General features: G+C 35.8%; 1 protein-coding gene, 1 non-coding gene and 1 pseudogene across 2 annotated transcripts; 2 read left to right on the plus strand and 1 right to left on the minus strand.

Annotated features, from left to right (window-relative positions):
- Positions 1-2,159: 2,159 nt before the first annotated feature.
- On the plus strand, positions 2,160-6,260 carry LOC112083496 (annotated as a pseudogene).
- Positions 6,261-6,466: 206 nt separating this feature from the next.
- LOC112083616 lies at positions 6,467-6,569 on the plus strand. Its single transcript, XR_002897752.1, has one exon. It is a non-coding gene; the product is annotated as a U6 spliceosomal RNA (small nuclear RNA).
- Positions 6,570-15,096: 8,527 nt separating this feature from the next.
- LOC112083497 lies at positions 15,097-15,909 on the minus strand. Its single transcript, XM_024151527.1, has 3 exons — positions 15,802-15,909; positions 15,500-15,718; positions 15,097-15,423 (listed from the first exon to the last, which is right to left on the minus strand). Exons 1-3 carry the CDS (start codon positions 15,907-15,909, stop codon positions 15,097-15,099), a joined length of 654 nt encoding a protein of 217 aa, XP_024007295.1.
- Between the last annotated feature and the right edge of the window lie 1,319 nt (positions 15,910-17,228).

Raw genomic sequence — 17,228 nt, forward strand, 5'->3', positions numbered from 1 at the left:
ATGGATGTTTGTACACATTCACGAGTTGGATAAATTATTCAAAAACTATGAAATTACTAATTCTTTTGGCAAGTGGGGTTTTAGAAAAGTTTTTTCATGAATTAAGAGAAATCAATTAGCGTGCTCCTTATTACCATGACCCAGCTGTTTCAAGGTTTCTGGACTTAATTATCCTTATATAATCGATCGTTTCCGTTGAGATTGCAGGGTAGTTTACGTAATCTGAAGCTAAGAATAAAATAATAAATAGAGCTACATGAGCTTTGCTCACGTTCCCCGCTTTATTGGGGAGCCCACGTTTGCTCCATCAAACGGCTGAGGTTGGACTAGAAGAGGAAAAAACTTAAACACCACTCATATAAAATAAATCACGGTCCCATGTGGATTTTAGTTTTTAATAGACAAACTTTCAGTTACGTCCTGAATTCAATTTTCAAATATTTGTTAATTCTATTTTATTTTTATCATGTCACCAATTTAATCTTTTTATTGACAACAACAACGATCAAATCTAAAGTTTAATTGGTCATCTTGCAATTGGCATACAAACATCACAACTGTAAGCAGTTTTTTTTTTTTGGTTAAAAACTGTAAGCAGTTGCACTTACATAGGTTTACTAATCACAGCAACTGTTATGTACGGCTTCATAAAGCTTTAAATCGAGTTCATTCTTTCAAAAATATTGTAGGAATTTTCTCATCTTCTATAACATATTTATCCGTTTTCGGTCCAGGGAGTCCCATAATTCTGCTTCTGCCGAGGAAGTTTGCCGCACTAGAGACAACCAAGGAGAGAGAGGTCGACATCAGGCCTCTTATCGCAAAGAGGACAAGGGGTTCAGATCTGCTCGAAACCCTGTTCACCGTGAGGAGAGAGCTCGCCACCAAGGAAGCTCCAACACTTCTCTCTCCCTAAAGACTTTTCCAACTCTGCTCCCTCCCTCCCTCCAAGGTCTGTTCGTCGAAGTCTCTATTGAGGTGGAGACGATGGAGGTTCTCAAGAAGGCAGGGAATCAGTTTGGCAAAAGATAAGTGGCGATAATATACAACACCATCCCCGTCAGCGGGAGAACTCTCTTCAGTCTGCTTCTTGACCAAGGAAGCGCAGAACTCTGGATTCTGCTGCCTCCAACCATGAAATTCCGTGGACCTCTACTGCTAATGGTACCCGTCAAGGTCGCAAATCCCCCTTAAGGAGTTGTTCTCCTCCAACAAACGATCCAACCTTTGAAATCTGGGGCTCCTCAAGGCCTCCCCGTAATCAACCTGGCGTCGTGATCTCTGAGCCCCTCCCCTCTCCACGAGCTCCAGTCCAAGTTGCGGATATAAACGATAAAGGGAAAGAAAAAGCGATTGTGGAAGATGACGAAGATGCAAACAGTGACATGGGAGATTTTGAGTCATCACCTAAGCTCCGGGAAACAGGGTCATCCTCAAGGGTTGTTCATTCTCCACCTTTTGGTGAACTCTCTCCTCCTTTTGATGACATAGCTTTGATATCCACCACAGATGCTTCGGCTCGGAATGGTGAGGACTTCAACTTGGCGCAAGGTTTTGTTCCCTCTAATTGGGAGGAGTTAGCTGATGAGAATGTGGAAGATATTGAGCTTACTGAAGAGGATCTCAGAATTCTGGATCAATGTGAAAGGGAGATGATGTTGTATGAGTTAGCAAACAACGATGATCTCTTGGAAGAAGATCTGGCCGCCGGAGACATTGTGGAAAGTCTGGAAAGGACGATCTCTGAGGCTGTTGTGCCGATTTCTCATTCCCATCAGGCGATCCCAGCCTCTTCTCAATCTCCCACCAGCAAACGTGAGAGGTCCCCATCTAAAGACAAGGATAGGAAGCAGCAGAAAATCATTCTTCTAGCTCGAAATGGGAAACCTAGTATCAAGAAGAAGATCCCAAAGAGTCCAAAAGCAAGCACAGCAGCATTGAAGAAGCTCATGACTTACCAAGGAAAGATCTCTCCAAAGAAGCGCTCGGCTCCAACTTCTCGTCCTTCAACTAGCACTCTCATCGGAGAAGCTCTTCCCACTCAGCATCAAACTTTGACTTCTAACTCAGCTCCAACTTCGATCCCGATCAGCAAATCAATCATCTCGGCTAAAAACAAGACAGGTTCGGTGGATCCGTAAGCCACCGGAGCCTCCGGTATGAAGATTCTCGCCTGGAACTGCCAAGGGGTGGCTGCTGAACGTACAGCCCGTCGACTGGAGGAGTTATGTAAGAAGTACTCTCCAGGTTTCATGTTCTTATCGGAAACAAAAAATGATCACTTTTTCTGCAATCAATGCAAGTTAATTTAGGTTTTGATAATCTTCTCACTGTCGACCCATTAGAGAATAGTGGTGGTCTCGCTCTTATGTACTCTAATGACTTTCCGGTTAAAACTCTTATTTTGGATAATCGTTTGATTGATGTAGAATCTCTTATTGATGGCAATAGAGTTTTTATGACATTTATCTATGGGGATCCTGTTGTTAAAAATCGAGATTATGTTTGGGAGAGACTAAATCGAATTGGTATCTCTCGCTCCAATCTGTGGTTCATTATCGGTGATTTTAATGAGATCACTGGGAATCACGAGAAATGTGGAGGTAGAAAACAATCAGAACTTCCTTCTTATCCTTTCGTGCTATGATCGACAACTGCGGAATGTTGGATTTCCCTTTCCGTGGAAATTCTTTCTCCTGGGTGGGCCGTAGAAGTAACGGCATTGTCAAATGCAGGTTGGACCGAACAATGGGCAATGAGGAGTGGCACCACATTTTCTCCCACAATTCTGTGGAGTATCTTCATCTTTGGGGATCTGATCATAGGCCCCTAATAGCTTCTATCCTCTCCTCTCCACCGCAATTTATCCATCGATTTGTTTTGATAAACGTTGGATTGGTTAGCCGGGCCTAGAAGAAGCAGTTACAAATGGGTGGAAAGCGCCTGATCCTGTTCCTCAGGGCTCCTTTGTTTGTCGTTTGAAAAAGTGATGTCAATCAATCTCTTCCTGGAAGAAGGGAATTAAGACGAACTAAGAGACAAAGATCCAAAACCTCCTGATTGATATAGATAACGCCGACCAAGATGACTCGATCTCGTTGGAAGAGTTGAAAAATCTTAAACAACAATTATGTGAGGCGTATAGAGAAGAAGAGGTTTACTGGAAGCAGAAAAGCCGAGCTCTCTGGCTTAAGGATGGAGATAAAAACACCAAATATTTCCATGCCATTACTAAACAAAGGCGCGCAAGGAACTGAATCCTTGGTCTTCTGAATCAATCGGGTGTATAGATTGATAACGAAGCAGGAATCGAGAAGATAGCAGTTGAGTACTTTGACTCCCTCTTCACTTCGTCGGGACCAAGAGACCCATCTGACGTTCTCCGGGATGTTCCCGCGAAAGTTATGCCTGGAATAAATGCGACCCTCACCCGCGATATCTCTGAGGATAAGGTTCGACGAGCTCTTTTCTCCCTTAACCCGTCAAAAACCCTAGGGCCAGATGGGATGACAGCCCTTTTCTTTCAACAATTCTGGCCCACGGTGAAGACTGATCTAGTGCACCTAGTCAAGTCTTTTTTCGAGTCTGGTACCTTTGATAAAACGCTGAATGCGACTAACATTTTACTTATACCTAAAGGGGATAAACCGCGAGAAATGACTGGATTCAGACCTATTAGTTCATGCAACGTTTGTTACAAAGTCATCTCAAAGGTCCTGATCCTTCGACTAAAAAACGTTCTTCTAGAATTTATTTCCGAGACTCAATCGGCATTTGTGGCTGGTAGATTGATTACAGACAACATCCTTATTGCCCAAGAAAACTTTCATGCATTACGCTCTAATCCCTCTTGTATGAGAAAATTTATGGCAATCAAAACAGACATGAGCAAAGCTTATGACTGAGTGGAATGGAGTTTTCTTCAGCCTCTTCTGGAAAAGATGGGTTTTGAACAGAAATGATAGGATGGGTTATGTATTGCATCACCAGGGTGTCTTACAAAATCCTCGTAAACAGAGAGCCTTGAGGTCATATTAACCCCTCTCGTAGAATTAGGCAAGGGGACCCAATCTCGCCTTACCTCATTATTCTCTGTACAAGGGTTCTCATTTTTCAGCTTCGAGCGGCTGAAGATAATCAGAAAATTCAAGGCATTCAAATAGCAAGGACGAGCCCCTCGACCTCACATCTACTATTTGCGGATGACAGTCTCTTTTTCTGTAAAGCTGACTCTCTCCAGAGCAAAGAAGTCATTGACATTGTTCGTGCCTATGCAGAAGCTTTCGGTCAGCAAATCAATTCTCGAAATCATCGATTATTTATGGAAATGACGTCCCGACCAAGACACAACAACACATCAAATCCATTGTCAGTATCTCTCAGGAAGGTGGATGGGTATTTATTTAGAAATCCCTGAGAAGTTACATGGGTTGAAATCTCAAGTTTTTGCGTTTGTTCGGGACAGATAACAGAAGCGCACCAACTCTTGGTCAGCCAAACTCTTGTCAAAGGGGGGAAAGAAGTTCTTATTAAGTCTCAGGCTCAGGCCATTCCGACATATGTAATGTTGTGTTTCCTTCTCCCAAAGGTTATTCGTATGAAGCTGAGTAGTGCCACATGCAGCCAACTTCTGGTGGAGCTCCAAGGCGGACAGTAGAGGTATTCATTGGGAAGCATGGGACAAATTATGCATTCAGCTAGGAGATGGTGGTTTGGGTTTCAGAACCATTGAAGAATTCAACCTTGCATTACTAGCCAAGCAACTCTGGAGAATACTCAGATTTCTGGATTCGCTCCTAAGTCGGCTCCTTAAAGACCGTTACTTCAAATACTGCAATCCGTTGGAGATTAAGGTCTCAAATCGACCATCTTACGGTTGGAGGAGTATTATGGCAGCTCAGCCTCTCCTAGCCTTGGGTATTCGAAAGACCATTGGTTCCAGCTTTGGACATTTTGTGTGGTACCATGGATCCCAGACACTCTGGCCCGTCCTCCTCGGGGTATCCAAGCCGTGCGAGACCTTATTCTTTGTGTGAATTCTTTGATCGACTTTGAGTCCAAGCAATGGAAAATGGAACGACTCCGGAAACTCTTTCCCCCCAAGGATATTTCTCTTATTTTAGGCATTCGCCCAAGCCAGACTGTCTCTAGAGATGGCTATAGTTGGACTCTCACCAAATCTGTGAATTATTCTGTCAAATCAGGATATTGGTCCGCGAGAGCTTTATCTCGTCTTGCGTGTGGACCCTCTCTTCAGGGACCTTGTACTTTGGTACTAAAGGCACAAGCATGGAAACTAAAAACTACTCGGAAGCTTAAACATTTCGTGTGGCAATGTATCTCGGGTTGTCTGGCTACCTTTCAACGCCGGCATATAGGCAGAGATAAGGAATGCCCCAGATGTGGAGCAGAGGAAGAGACTATAAACTACCTCATCTTTGAGTGTCCTCCATCCAGACAGGTCTGAGCTTTTTCTGTGATCCCGTCTGTGCCAAGCGTCTTCCCTCAGCCATCTCTTTTCCATAATATGGACTTCCTGTTTTGGAAAGCTATGGAATTTGGTGCTGGCGAGGAGAATTTACACATCTTCCCATGGGTCATGTGGTTCATTTGGAAAGCGAGAAATCGAAATTTTTTTGATAATGTGATGGAACTTCCAACTGATATTCTCGAGCATGCTAGGCATGAAGAGGAGGATTGCCGTAAGGCTAATTTGGCGAGTAACCAAAAGACTCCTGAAGATCGTCGGCTGGAACCAGGAATTCCTGTCTCCCAGGAACCAATTTTCATCCTGTTTGTGGATTGGATCTGATGTTGTAAGCGGCCACGGGTGGCACGTTTCGTGTAGAGATAAGATCCTTCTCCTTGGTCTGAGGGGATCGAATCGCTGTCTGTCCCCCCTTCACGCTGAATTCGACTCTCTCATCTGGGCGATGAAGTGTATTCTCTCAGAAGGTTTGAACTGTGGTGTCATTGCAACAGACCGTGCTGATCTTATTGAGATGAGTGAATGTCCCGATGACTGGCCTACGTTTGCGTCAGAACTCTGGCCTACGTTTGCGTTAGAACTCGAAGATTTCAGAACATTACGTGGTTCTCTTGTCTCATTTATTCTCATCCAAATTCCCCAAAGATTGAATACCAAGGCGGATTGGCTCGCAAAAAAAAAAGCAAGAGCGAGAGGGATCAAATACTCTCATGTCGGCTCAGCGGTTCCTGATTGGCTTTCTCCGGAGGAGGGCTGTTTTATGAATTGCTAAGTCTTGTTTCAATGTTATATAAAAAAACTAGAATAAAAAAATATCTTTTTTATTTAAAAACAAAAATTCACTATCTCAAATCAAGTATTATAGTATCAAACTTTGATATATTTGATATACATGTATTAAGTAAACTGAAAAAAAATATTAGTTATATATTTACCAAAATAAAAACTATAATTACAATATCATATTAAAGAGTCTATGACCCTTTGGGAACATCCGATAAAATTAGAACAATACAGAGAAGAATAGCATGGCCTCTGCGAAAAGATGACATCCACAAATTGAGAAATTGTCCAAATTTTTTACAGACAAAAAAAAGAGTTTATATGATTTCAAATGGCAGTACTAAACAAGATGGACTCGATGCGAAAATAAAAATAAGACTATCTTCTGCAAAAAAAAAAACTTTTAATAATAAGATTTTGCAAATGTACTTTTAACTGGCAAAAAAAAATGTAGATCAAACCCTTATACCTGAAATCAAATTTAAACATCTCGTATATCTGAAAAACCCTTATAGTCACATATATTAGAGTTTCTAAATTCTAATAATAGCTTCCAACTCCTTGTTGCAAAGCTTCGATTTGATATATAAGTTATCATAAGTTAACAAATTTTATGTTGGTGACAGTAAGTTACATTCTAGGTTAAATTTTATTTCATAAGTTTAACCAGGCCAAGCCAAAGAGGATATGGCAGAGGTACGACGGTCCAAAGGTCCAATGTTATTTTCAAAAAGTTCTTTGTATAAAAAACCTGTTTTTAAAAAAATTAATATAAATTTAGCCCAAAATAATACAATATTTAGTAGAATTTAAGATTTTTTTGTAAAAAAAAAAATTGATATAAAGGCCCAAACAATTAAATTTTTATATAAATGAGATTTAAAAAATTAGTTTTTCTGTATAAATTAATTGGGCCGGGACATGTAGTTTTTACAAATTAAGAATAAACTTGGAAAAAAAAATTCATTTCAAGAATTTTTTTGCAAAAATCCTTAAATTATATGTAAAAAAAAATTCCATAGCTATCCATCCCATATATAACCATGAAGCGTATAATAATCATTATGTATCTATAATAATCATAACTTTTATCAAATTATGAAACTAACCCTAACCGACATTGATGTTAATATTAATTATCAGATTGTTTGTCGTGAATGTGTTGCTCCAGATAGTTTATTTGATATCCTATCGATATTCATAATTACGTCTACTAAATAAGTATATATCTTTTGTTCTCCTTAAAAACAAGTAGGTGTTGCGGTCGGTTTTCACCCCCATGAGTTTAACTGACTAAAAAACATCTAAGTCTCAAAATTGGGCTTCGGGAAGCCCAATTCCCCAATTTCTCTAAACAGGGGCCGAACCGAGGCCGCCAACCTGTTCGTGATTGATCCAAGAAGCATCAATCCGGCATATCGGGATATGCGGTTCCTTGGGTAGCGATATCGGGGACGGAGGGGGGGCCAACTCCTCAATGTGAGCGTCATCGTCGTCTTCAGGTTGGTTTGCCGTTCTCCAACTTTCTGTTTTCACCTTTGCGTAGATCCAGGTGTCTTCCGGGGAAATTTCTTTCCCGTTAAAGATTTTCTTGTTCCTTGCTTTCCAAATAAACTATAGGATTTAAGTCACCATCTGTCAAGGCGTTCATACTTCATTTTGACCTTAACAATTTCTCCAGATTGGAGTCTGGCTCTGGCGGTAAACTTGAGAGGCTCATCCCCATTGAGGAGACTTGAACCCTGGCAGCTCTAGCATCTACAGCCTTCATATCTCCGATTTTTTTCCCGATGGCTTTGAAGTTCTCCTCCAACCAGAAGTGAGTTGGGATACCCGAGATTCTGATCGAAAAGATCATGTTGTTTGGGAAGGATTCACCCACATGAGGAATCCAGCGCTCAAGGGAGAAAGACCATTTGTTAAAATGGCAGGGTCTCTTGTTAAGGACTTTTTCAGATCTGCTTCTGAATCAAAGTCAAACTGAAATCTTGAGTTCCCCAAATCTATGCCATGTACTCTGCCTTCAACATCCCAGATGTTTTGCCTTGGCATAAAGGCTATAAATGTCTCGGTGCTTCTGATATCTTGGTTGAACAAGCGGCCAACCAGACTTCGATTAAATCTAGCTATAAGCTGAGAGTTGTCGACGTGAGGAAGCTCGATAATGTCGTCGTCATCCTCCAGGTGAGAGTTCTTTGGGACATCTTTTGAACGATCCATTCTTGCAGAGTAAAAGAGATTTTGCGATAGTAATTATAAGGCACTTAGAACAGAGTAGGCAGTAGTGACAGCCAAAGAGAAAACATGGCTTGAACTTGCTTCCCAATAGGGAGAAAAACTTCAGTCTTGAATGTTGAGATCTTGATTTGGCGAGGAAAAAGATAGCTTAGAAAAGTTGGGAGCAATCGTGCTTCAGCAGCAAGTGTTGATGCAGAGTATGAGAGTAGACGCCGGTGATGAGCAACGGTTTTAGATTTACTTCCCAAAAAGGGAGAAGGTTCAATCTTGTTCGGTGGACTCCTGGTTAGGCATAGCTGAGGCAAAAAGAAGTCAAACAAGGTGGAACCATGCTTAAGACGAAACAGAGTGGATTTTGAGGTCGAAAATAGGATAGAAACAGTTTTAAAGAAGAACTTGGTTTAAAGAAGAGTCGCAAAGCCTTGAGGGTGGCCAAAGACAACCGTTACAGAGCGGAAGACACGGTGAGAAAAAGAAGAGGAGGCATGGAGATTTTCGGCCAAGGGTTAGGGAGAAGGAGGTGAGTTAGTTATTTCTGGCAAAAGATTAGGGTTGAGCAGGGAAAAAGTAGATCTGAAGTCATTTCGAGTTTCTTCTGCTTGCCTCAAACTTTTATTTGATGTACAAATAGGTTTTGAACTTTTAATTTATATGAAAATAGAAAGAACTGAAATTCATGTGGCTGTTATTATATAATACAATAACTAGATTCTAACCCGCCCATTGGTGGGCGGGCGTGATTTTTGTTGGCTAAAATGAAAAATAAATCATAAGTTATATCCAATTAATGTTTAGTTCAGTGTACATATAGAGTTGAATGTTATGGATGGAATGATATGTGGAGTTTAAACATCAATACATGTGATGTTTATGATATGGACATGTAGATTTTAAGAATATGTTAGCAATCAAGTGGGCAAATTAAAATGCAAATTTGCTAAGTGTATATATAGTATAGAAAGCAAAATTGTTTATAGTTTTACAGATTTTTCAATAAAAACCCATCAATTTTTATTACAATCATTTGGTATGATAACTTACATTCTAGTTAAAAGCCCATCAATTTGTATCACAAGATAATATCTTTTCATATAATAAATGTATATATAATAATGATAAAATTAATCTAGTTAATAACTTTTCATATTTCTATCACACGATTCGTTATAATTTATTAACGATCATTGATAAATATTTAAGCAGATAGTAATTTAGATATGAAAATAAAATATGTTTACGGAAATACATAAACAACCATTGTAAAAAGCCCACAGAAATTAATAAGTTCAAGATATTAGATTCATAACATAAATATAAATAGGAAGACATATCTCCTTTGAACGAAAATGTGTTATAATGTAGTCTGGTTTCATATGCACATCTTAATTTCCTGGTTTGATATTTGACTTCTTGTCGGCCAGAACGAACCTGTTGATATAAATATGAATAGTTAGCAACTATAAATTATGATTTCATTTAAAAATAAAGATAAAACAGCTTACATGTACGCAAACTCTTCAACTTCAGTTATCTCTGGGTTGAAGAGAAATCGAGACTGACCTCCTCCATTTCTGACAATGTTTTCACCTACAAAGAAAAATATAATTGTAGCATTTAACACCGTTATATACTTTGGTAGAAGTTCAGATACCAAATTCAATAATAATAATACATTGGATATCTAACCTTTATAGAGATCAAGTCTCCACTCAGTTAACAGAACGAAAATGCGATCAGTCTTTCTCGATTTCCATGAAAACAAATTGCCCAGTTATCAAAAGCAAAACATTTGATAACAACATCCCTAAATTTAAAAGTAAACATAACACCAATAAATAATACTTATAAAAATGAATTTGCATAACATATAGAAAATACACTTACTCGAGATCTCTTATATGAAATTCAAGAACTTTTTTTGGCTGGATTCTTGAAATGGAGTCAAAGTCATTGCCAATGGATATTTCACTAACAAAATCGATCACACCAACCAAGTCTATTTTTTTTAAAAAGAATAGAAGTTAAAATAACATAATGATTCCCTAACATATAATAGACTAATTATTATTAAGAACAAATAAACTAAATAAATCAATAATGAAAATAAAATATTACAAATAGGAAACACATGATCCACTTTCCTCTTCACAATATCTTCGAATTTGATTAAATTCAAGAAATACCAATTAGATACCGGCTCTTCACGTATAAAGTCAAGCGTGGTATCTCGAGTGAGAAGGATATTGTAAGGATGTTTAGTTGGACGTTCTTTCCAATTGTTCCAGTCTGAAGATCTGACAATAAAATTGCGAAGTTCAAACCATTCTCCTTTGTGACATTCATTCTTGAAATATTCATGGATCCAGTTATGAGCAGACGCATGAATTTTACAGCCCTAGAATGATTACAGATTGTAAAATACAAAAACTATTAGGGCAAAAAAAGTTACTTGCATGCACCAAAAATTCATCTAGTATAAAAGATCAACTTATTTACCTCTTCGTCGGCAAATATGAATTCGACACGATCCCGACCACTGCTGTCTTTCTCAATCCATTTTTTGTAAATAACAACACGTATCACCGGATTTTCTTGCCATGGCGTAAGCTTACTAACTAAGTCATGGTAAGACATAATTCGAGAAGTTCGTGTTTTCGAATTTTGTTTGTTCTGTTAAGCAATAGTCTCTGAAATATAATACAAATAAAGTGGAACCGTCGTCAAAAACGAAAAGGATAACTTCTTCTAATTAATTTTGGCACAGGTTTGGTTTTCTTGTTAAACAACAAAAATAATGATTACACCTATCGTAGCAACTAATGACGTTTATATACATTGAATGCAACATACTTTTCTATATTGTATTGATTCATGATAAATCTCTTTTGAGATTCATATTCCAAAATATATACATAAATATTTGTTTTCCTATGTTAGGACTGAAAGTAGTTTACATGATATAAAATTTATATTTCATACAGTTTTGGAAAATTCATTTTCACATTTAATACATTAGAGTAAATAGTATAATTATTGGTTATACATTTTAGATATCGAATAAAAATCACTCCGATAACTGAAATAAAATAAGACTTAGTTCGTTATCATATGTTAGGAGTGAAAGTTGTTTATGATTACAGTTTTTAGTTTCTATCTTACATAATAACTGTTTCACACCTAACAATATAAAATTATATTAAATGGCGACGATTCATTTATTATATTGGTTATCTTATATTGAAATATAAAATGCATTGATCTTTAGTGTAATGATTACCATGCAGAAAAATAAAGTGTCTAGTATCTCACATATGTTGCATCAGTGACAGAATGTATCTTACTATAAGTTTTTTAGTAATTGTTAAATAAAAAAGAACAGACGAAGTTGTTATAGTTAAACAACAACAAAAATAATTAACATATACATTATATATAACAAAATTAATGCATATGTATATTTCTAATTACTGGTTATTATCGTCATCATATAATAAATTATATTTATTCAATTTATTATATGGTTTCATTAGTATTGCAACCCCAATCGATTACCGAGACAAATCATTACTATTGAGAAGTTAAAAAGCTGATGTTATGATTGTTTATTCCGTAGCATGCATACACTTTGTAGTGCAGTTATGAACACCTGTTTTATACACGTTAACATACAATATATTAATTGAACATAAATTGTAATTATATGTATGTGATCATTTGATTTTTAAAATAATAGGTATAACACAAGAGAGAATCGATCAGAAATAAGTAGATCGAGAAATTATAGCATAATAAATTACCATAAAACAGAAAAATACAGAATCTAAATATTAAAATTCTAATTTTATCCTAAAAAAATACATCGTCTTCCCATCAAGCTTGTTTGGATAGCTGCAAATTAAATAAAAAGTTCTCATACATAAGCATATGGAGTTAAATAGATTCAAAATTAGACAGAGGTGAACTAACATGAAAATTTCTCAATTTTTGTGACGACTGTAGACACAATAAATAACATTATATGAATACTCGTTGATGCTGAATTGTCTTCACGACTAAGGATTACTCCAAAATCTTCAATATCATACCATTGATTTTCAACCAGCAAACAATCAAAATGATTAATGAATTTTTTGTTCACTCGGGCTTCTATAGTATGTCCCTAACACAATACAAATAAAAAGTTGATGAGCAAATATAATATTAGTTCAGTAATATACGCAACAAAACAATAAATTCATATAGTAAGATATTATATTGAAGTAACCTTTGGATCAGACAAAATAAGCATAAGAGTGACACCGTCATGTTGAATCCATTCCTTCCACTTCCGAACGATCTTAACTCGAATCTTCCAGTCTGAGGTATGAGTGTTCAAATCTGAAATGTAGTCGTAGCCAAACATAATATCTAACAATAGTAATTAGAACTTTATTGTATGCCTTCTAAAATATTACTTAAATAGTGGTGAAAAATTTTTTAATCTCCTTAGAGAATATAGGTAAGATAGTCAGGATAGTAAAGTGAATATTATAATAACAACGCCTATAATATTTAAGGAAATTTAAAAAATCACTGAATAAGAGTAGAACATAATTTGGAATTTATATGGTATTGTTAAATATCGTACGAATAAATACTTAGATATATGTCCTTTAAACACTTATTATATTTAATACTATAAATATTCAAATATTCCATTATAGTTGTACACATACCTTAATAGTATTGATGAAAATATCCTATGTTTAAATTAAGTATCGATGAGTTATTAAATAAAGCAAACATCCAATTCTATACATAAGTATCGATGAGTTATTGCATTGAGAATCTTAGTTTATCATTAAAGCGTACAACAATATAATGAATTTGTTATATAACTACCTAGAGCTTTGTGGGTTTATCAAATATATATTCATACAATATTGTATGGGGCAAATTATATAATTTGTGTTTACTTCTAAACATGGAGATATAGATTATATGCGAAGATGATATATAAACAGACAGAGATGAAACTATAAGTCGTAAAGAAATATTAAAAGCTTTATTCCATTTCACTTTTCATAAAATGCACATCGTTATTGATTATTTTGGCTACATATAAAAGCCAAAATGTTATGAAAAATAAAAATAATTATCAATAAACTTAATACTGAATACTTAAAAAGATAAAAAAAATTATTGATCTTCAAATGGGACAAATGCTCTAGCAAGACAAGCTTCTTTGAATGTGGGATGAGTAACACCATCAACAGTCTTAATATCACCATAAGATGTAGGACCTCTTACGATGTGCAACAATAAGCACAAGTAAAAAAGCTCGGAATCTTCAATGGGACACTTTTTAAGTACCCGGATTGACCAACACCACATTTTCTGAGTCTCCATTCTTTAAGTCTGGCATTCCACACAAATTTGGTAGGAACTTCAGTGTATAGAATGTGTCGACCATTTTGGACGTTGAGTGGGTGTGTCCAATGTATCGGACATAGGAACTCCTAACTGAAGTTTCTGAACAAATGTGACAACACCGAGAAGATCAACTGCAAAAATAAAAGACTGCCTGTAAATACATGTTGGACTTCCTTACATAAACGATTTTAAATAAAAAATTGTAAGAAACATACCAAGATATCTATCTGTATGAATAAATCTATATAAAATATTCATGAATGCACAAAAAGAGTATATTCCTCTGGACGACTTCGGATTGGTTTTCTCAACAATGGTATCCTCGAGGAAATGTATATGATAGTTGTTTGATGATATACTTGGATGAATCACTCTGTCAGTAACTTCAAAATTACCAAGAAAAACCCAATTTCCTTCAACCAATGCATACTCGAATTTGTCCATTATATCATATTGAATAGCAGACAGGATGCGATTGCCCTACACAGTTTATCAATAAATAACTAAGAAATACATTCCTAAAACATATATACGGTAAATATTTTCAAACCTCCAAAGCTTACAAATTCATCAGCAAGAACTAACATCTGATTAGGTCGATCGAAAAGAGTATAATCATAATAATCTCTTAGTATCTATACACAAATACGATATCCGCCGTTTGTCTTCTGAAGATCGGAAACACTTTCACAAGGAGACATTCTTTGTTTTAATTTTTTGTTAAGATTGAAGATAAAAGAGAATAAGGAAATGAATAGTTTTCTATGTGATGGAGTAAAACGGTTATGGTTTTAATGTCGTCTTAATTGAAACTCTCGGGTTTAGCTTCTTATATGAAGGAGTGAGTGAAGGTCCAGACGATGGATTCTCAAGTTCGTCAGAACTCGTAAGGATCATCGTCAAAACTCATAAGGAGTATTTATTTAAACTAATATAATATTATACTTATATTTTTTTGATGCAAATGAATTAAAATGTATAACTTGTGACTGACAAACATAGTATGCAAAACCCAAACATATTTTATTAATAATTCTAGTTCCAGAAACAATTAACTAACCACAAAAAAATAAATATCCGAATGCTCAAAATACTAAACCAAATATTGGAAAAGAGAAAGTTATTCAATAAAAAATTGAATAATAACAAATTCATAAACTCCAGAATATATGGGATCACATCTTCCCATTTTTGCCTCCCTCTTTGCCAACAACTTTACCACCACCACGTCCTCGAGTTCGTCCCTTTGCAACCCCTTCATTGGATTCACTTGTAAGAAGAGCGTTCACCAAAACACCATCACTCTTCAGTGTATCCTCATCAATCACTTCATTAGCATATGTTGTTTCCACACTATTCCCACTATTACATGACTTCTTAGACGATGAGGATGAGTCGACTGAATCTTTAAGATCATCACGCTCACGCTTTGCTAAAGGAGTTTTGATATTGCCAGAAACATCATCCGAAGACTCTTGGCTATGTGTGTTCATCAGTGATGCCTATAAATAATAAATTTTCAAGATATAGTATTGTACCATAAATATAAAAAATACATTCACATCATATGAATTTTACCTGATCGCCAGACATGAGTAAACTCTGATCACCCCCATCTTCAGATTCATTCGCATCATCAATGGTGGTAGTCAAAACCTGATTGCCTTTCCAAACATTTCCGACCTTGTATGTATTACTACCACCGTAAAGATTTTCTTTCTTAACGCAAATTAGAAACTGAAAAGTCTTCCCAACCAAGTTTTGCAGCGCATCAGGAACGACATCTGGATCTTGTATCTATGTTCAAAAATAATAAGTATTTGGGAATTGATTTTTTAATATAAAACTAATTGAAATAAAATAAGTAAAGTGTATAATACCTCATACGCATCGTATGTCCCTTTTAAAATTTCATCAGCAGACTGGTTAACAATATCCTTTGCATTTGAATCAAAAAGAAAACATTTGATCTTGCTCGTGTTGTCCATTACACAAAGATGGAGTTAGTATCTACAATATAATTTAAATGTAAACATGTGATTATATGTTTTTGGCAAACAATTTGTTATCTAGTAATTTATAAAATTTAGTTACTTCGCACTGGCAGATGAAACTTTGGCATCACATGTTTCACATGAATAAAGCTTCTTAGTTTTATCACAAAATTTCTCGTCTTCGCGTTTTGGGATTTTGTAGACCTTTTTTCTACACTTAGTGCAAACCAAGTAAAACCAGGCCAATTGTATCAACCGCGTATACAGTACACATGATTTTACATTTTCCAGCCTGAATATTTAACAATAGAACAGTCACCATAATTGCATAAACTCTATTGATAAATTAACACATAAAAGTTAAGGTTTGAGTTATACCTTTAATTTAGTCGATACCATATCTAATGTTTTATACCCTTTAAATATTTTATGTTATTAGTTTTATATTAAAAAATTATTTCCCAAAAACATATCATTTTATCAACATATAATAAAGTTATGACAACTTTGTTATATACCTCAAGATAATCTTGCAGTTCAGCAATAGTCACCATTGGAAACTAATCAAAATTACTCTCATCATCATAAGAAATCATCTGATGTGGCTTGCTACTCAAGAAAGTAATATTTCCGCCATTTGTAGGTAAACTTCATATTGGAAAACAATTATTATTAATAATCACATTATCAAAATTTGTGTTTGATATATAAATATATTGTTTACCTATTTTTGAAATCAGTGACATCTGGATCGTTAAGATCTATGAGCACCTAAGAGGTTTGAAAAGAACTGGTAATTTGACGTTCACCTATGATAATTTAAACAAATAATCAAAATGCATTATATTTTATGTTGAAACAACAATTTTGTAATTAAATATTTTTACCTCTTAACACATTGATTTTTCCAAAACGGATTACAATGATGACCCCACGTTCGCCAGCATTCTGACAAGCCGAATAGACTTGCTCGCCAAATTTACCCCAAAGTGTGCATGGTAAGCGTTCCTCTCTACATATAATACGGTTCAATTAGATGAGTATAAATATTTAAAAGAATAAAAAATAACATAAACGTAATAAAAAATAATGTTAACCGTATATACTCACTTCACATTGCACAAGTCGAACTCAAGCTTGCTTGTGTCCTTGTTTATGACAGGGATTGTTTCAAGTTCACATACACTTTCAACTCGTCCAATAACATCTGGTATTTTGAAAAATGACGTCAGATGAATACGTACATAAATGTAATAAACTAACTATATAGGTAAATGGAAACTCACCGATCAAAAAACTTGTACTTGTGGAAT

The sequence above is a fragment of the Eutrema salsugineum genome, unplaced genomic scaffold, assembly GCF_000478725.1.
Source record: "Eutrema salsugineum unplaced genomic scaffold, Eutsalg1_0 scaffold_6, whole genome shotgun sequence".
NCBI lineage: Eukaryota > Viridiplantae > Streptophyta > Magnoliopsida > Brassicales > Brassicaceae > Eutrema > Eutrema salsugineum.

Coding starts and splice junctions, on each gene's coding strand:
- LOC112083497 (XM_024151527.1), bottom strand. CDS start 15,909: ATGGACAACACGAGCAAGATCAAATGTTTTCTTTTTGATTCAAATGCA. Junction 15,719..15,801: donor GGACATACGATGCGTATGAG/GTATTATACACT, acceptor TTTTGAACATAG/ATACAAGATCCAGATGTCGT. Junction 15,424..15,499: donor TACTCATGTCTGGCGATCAG/GTAAAATTCATA, acceptor TATTATTTATAG/GCATCACTGATGAACACACA.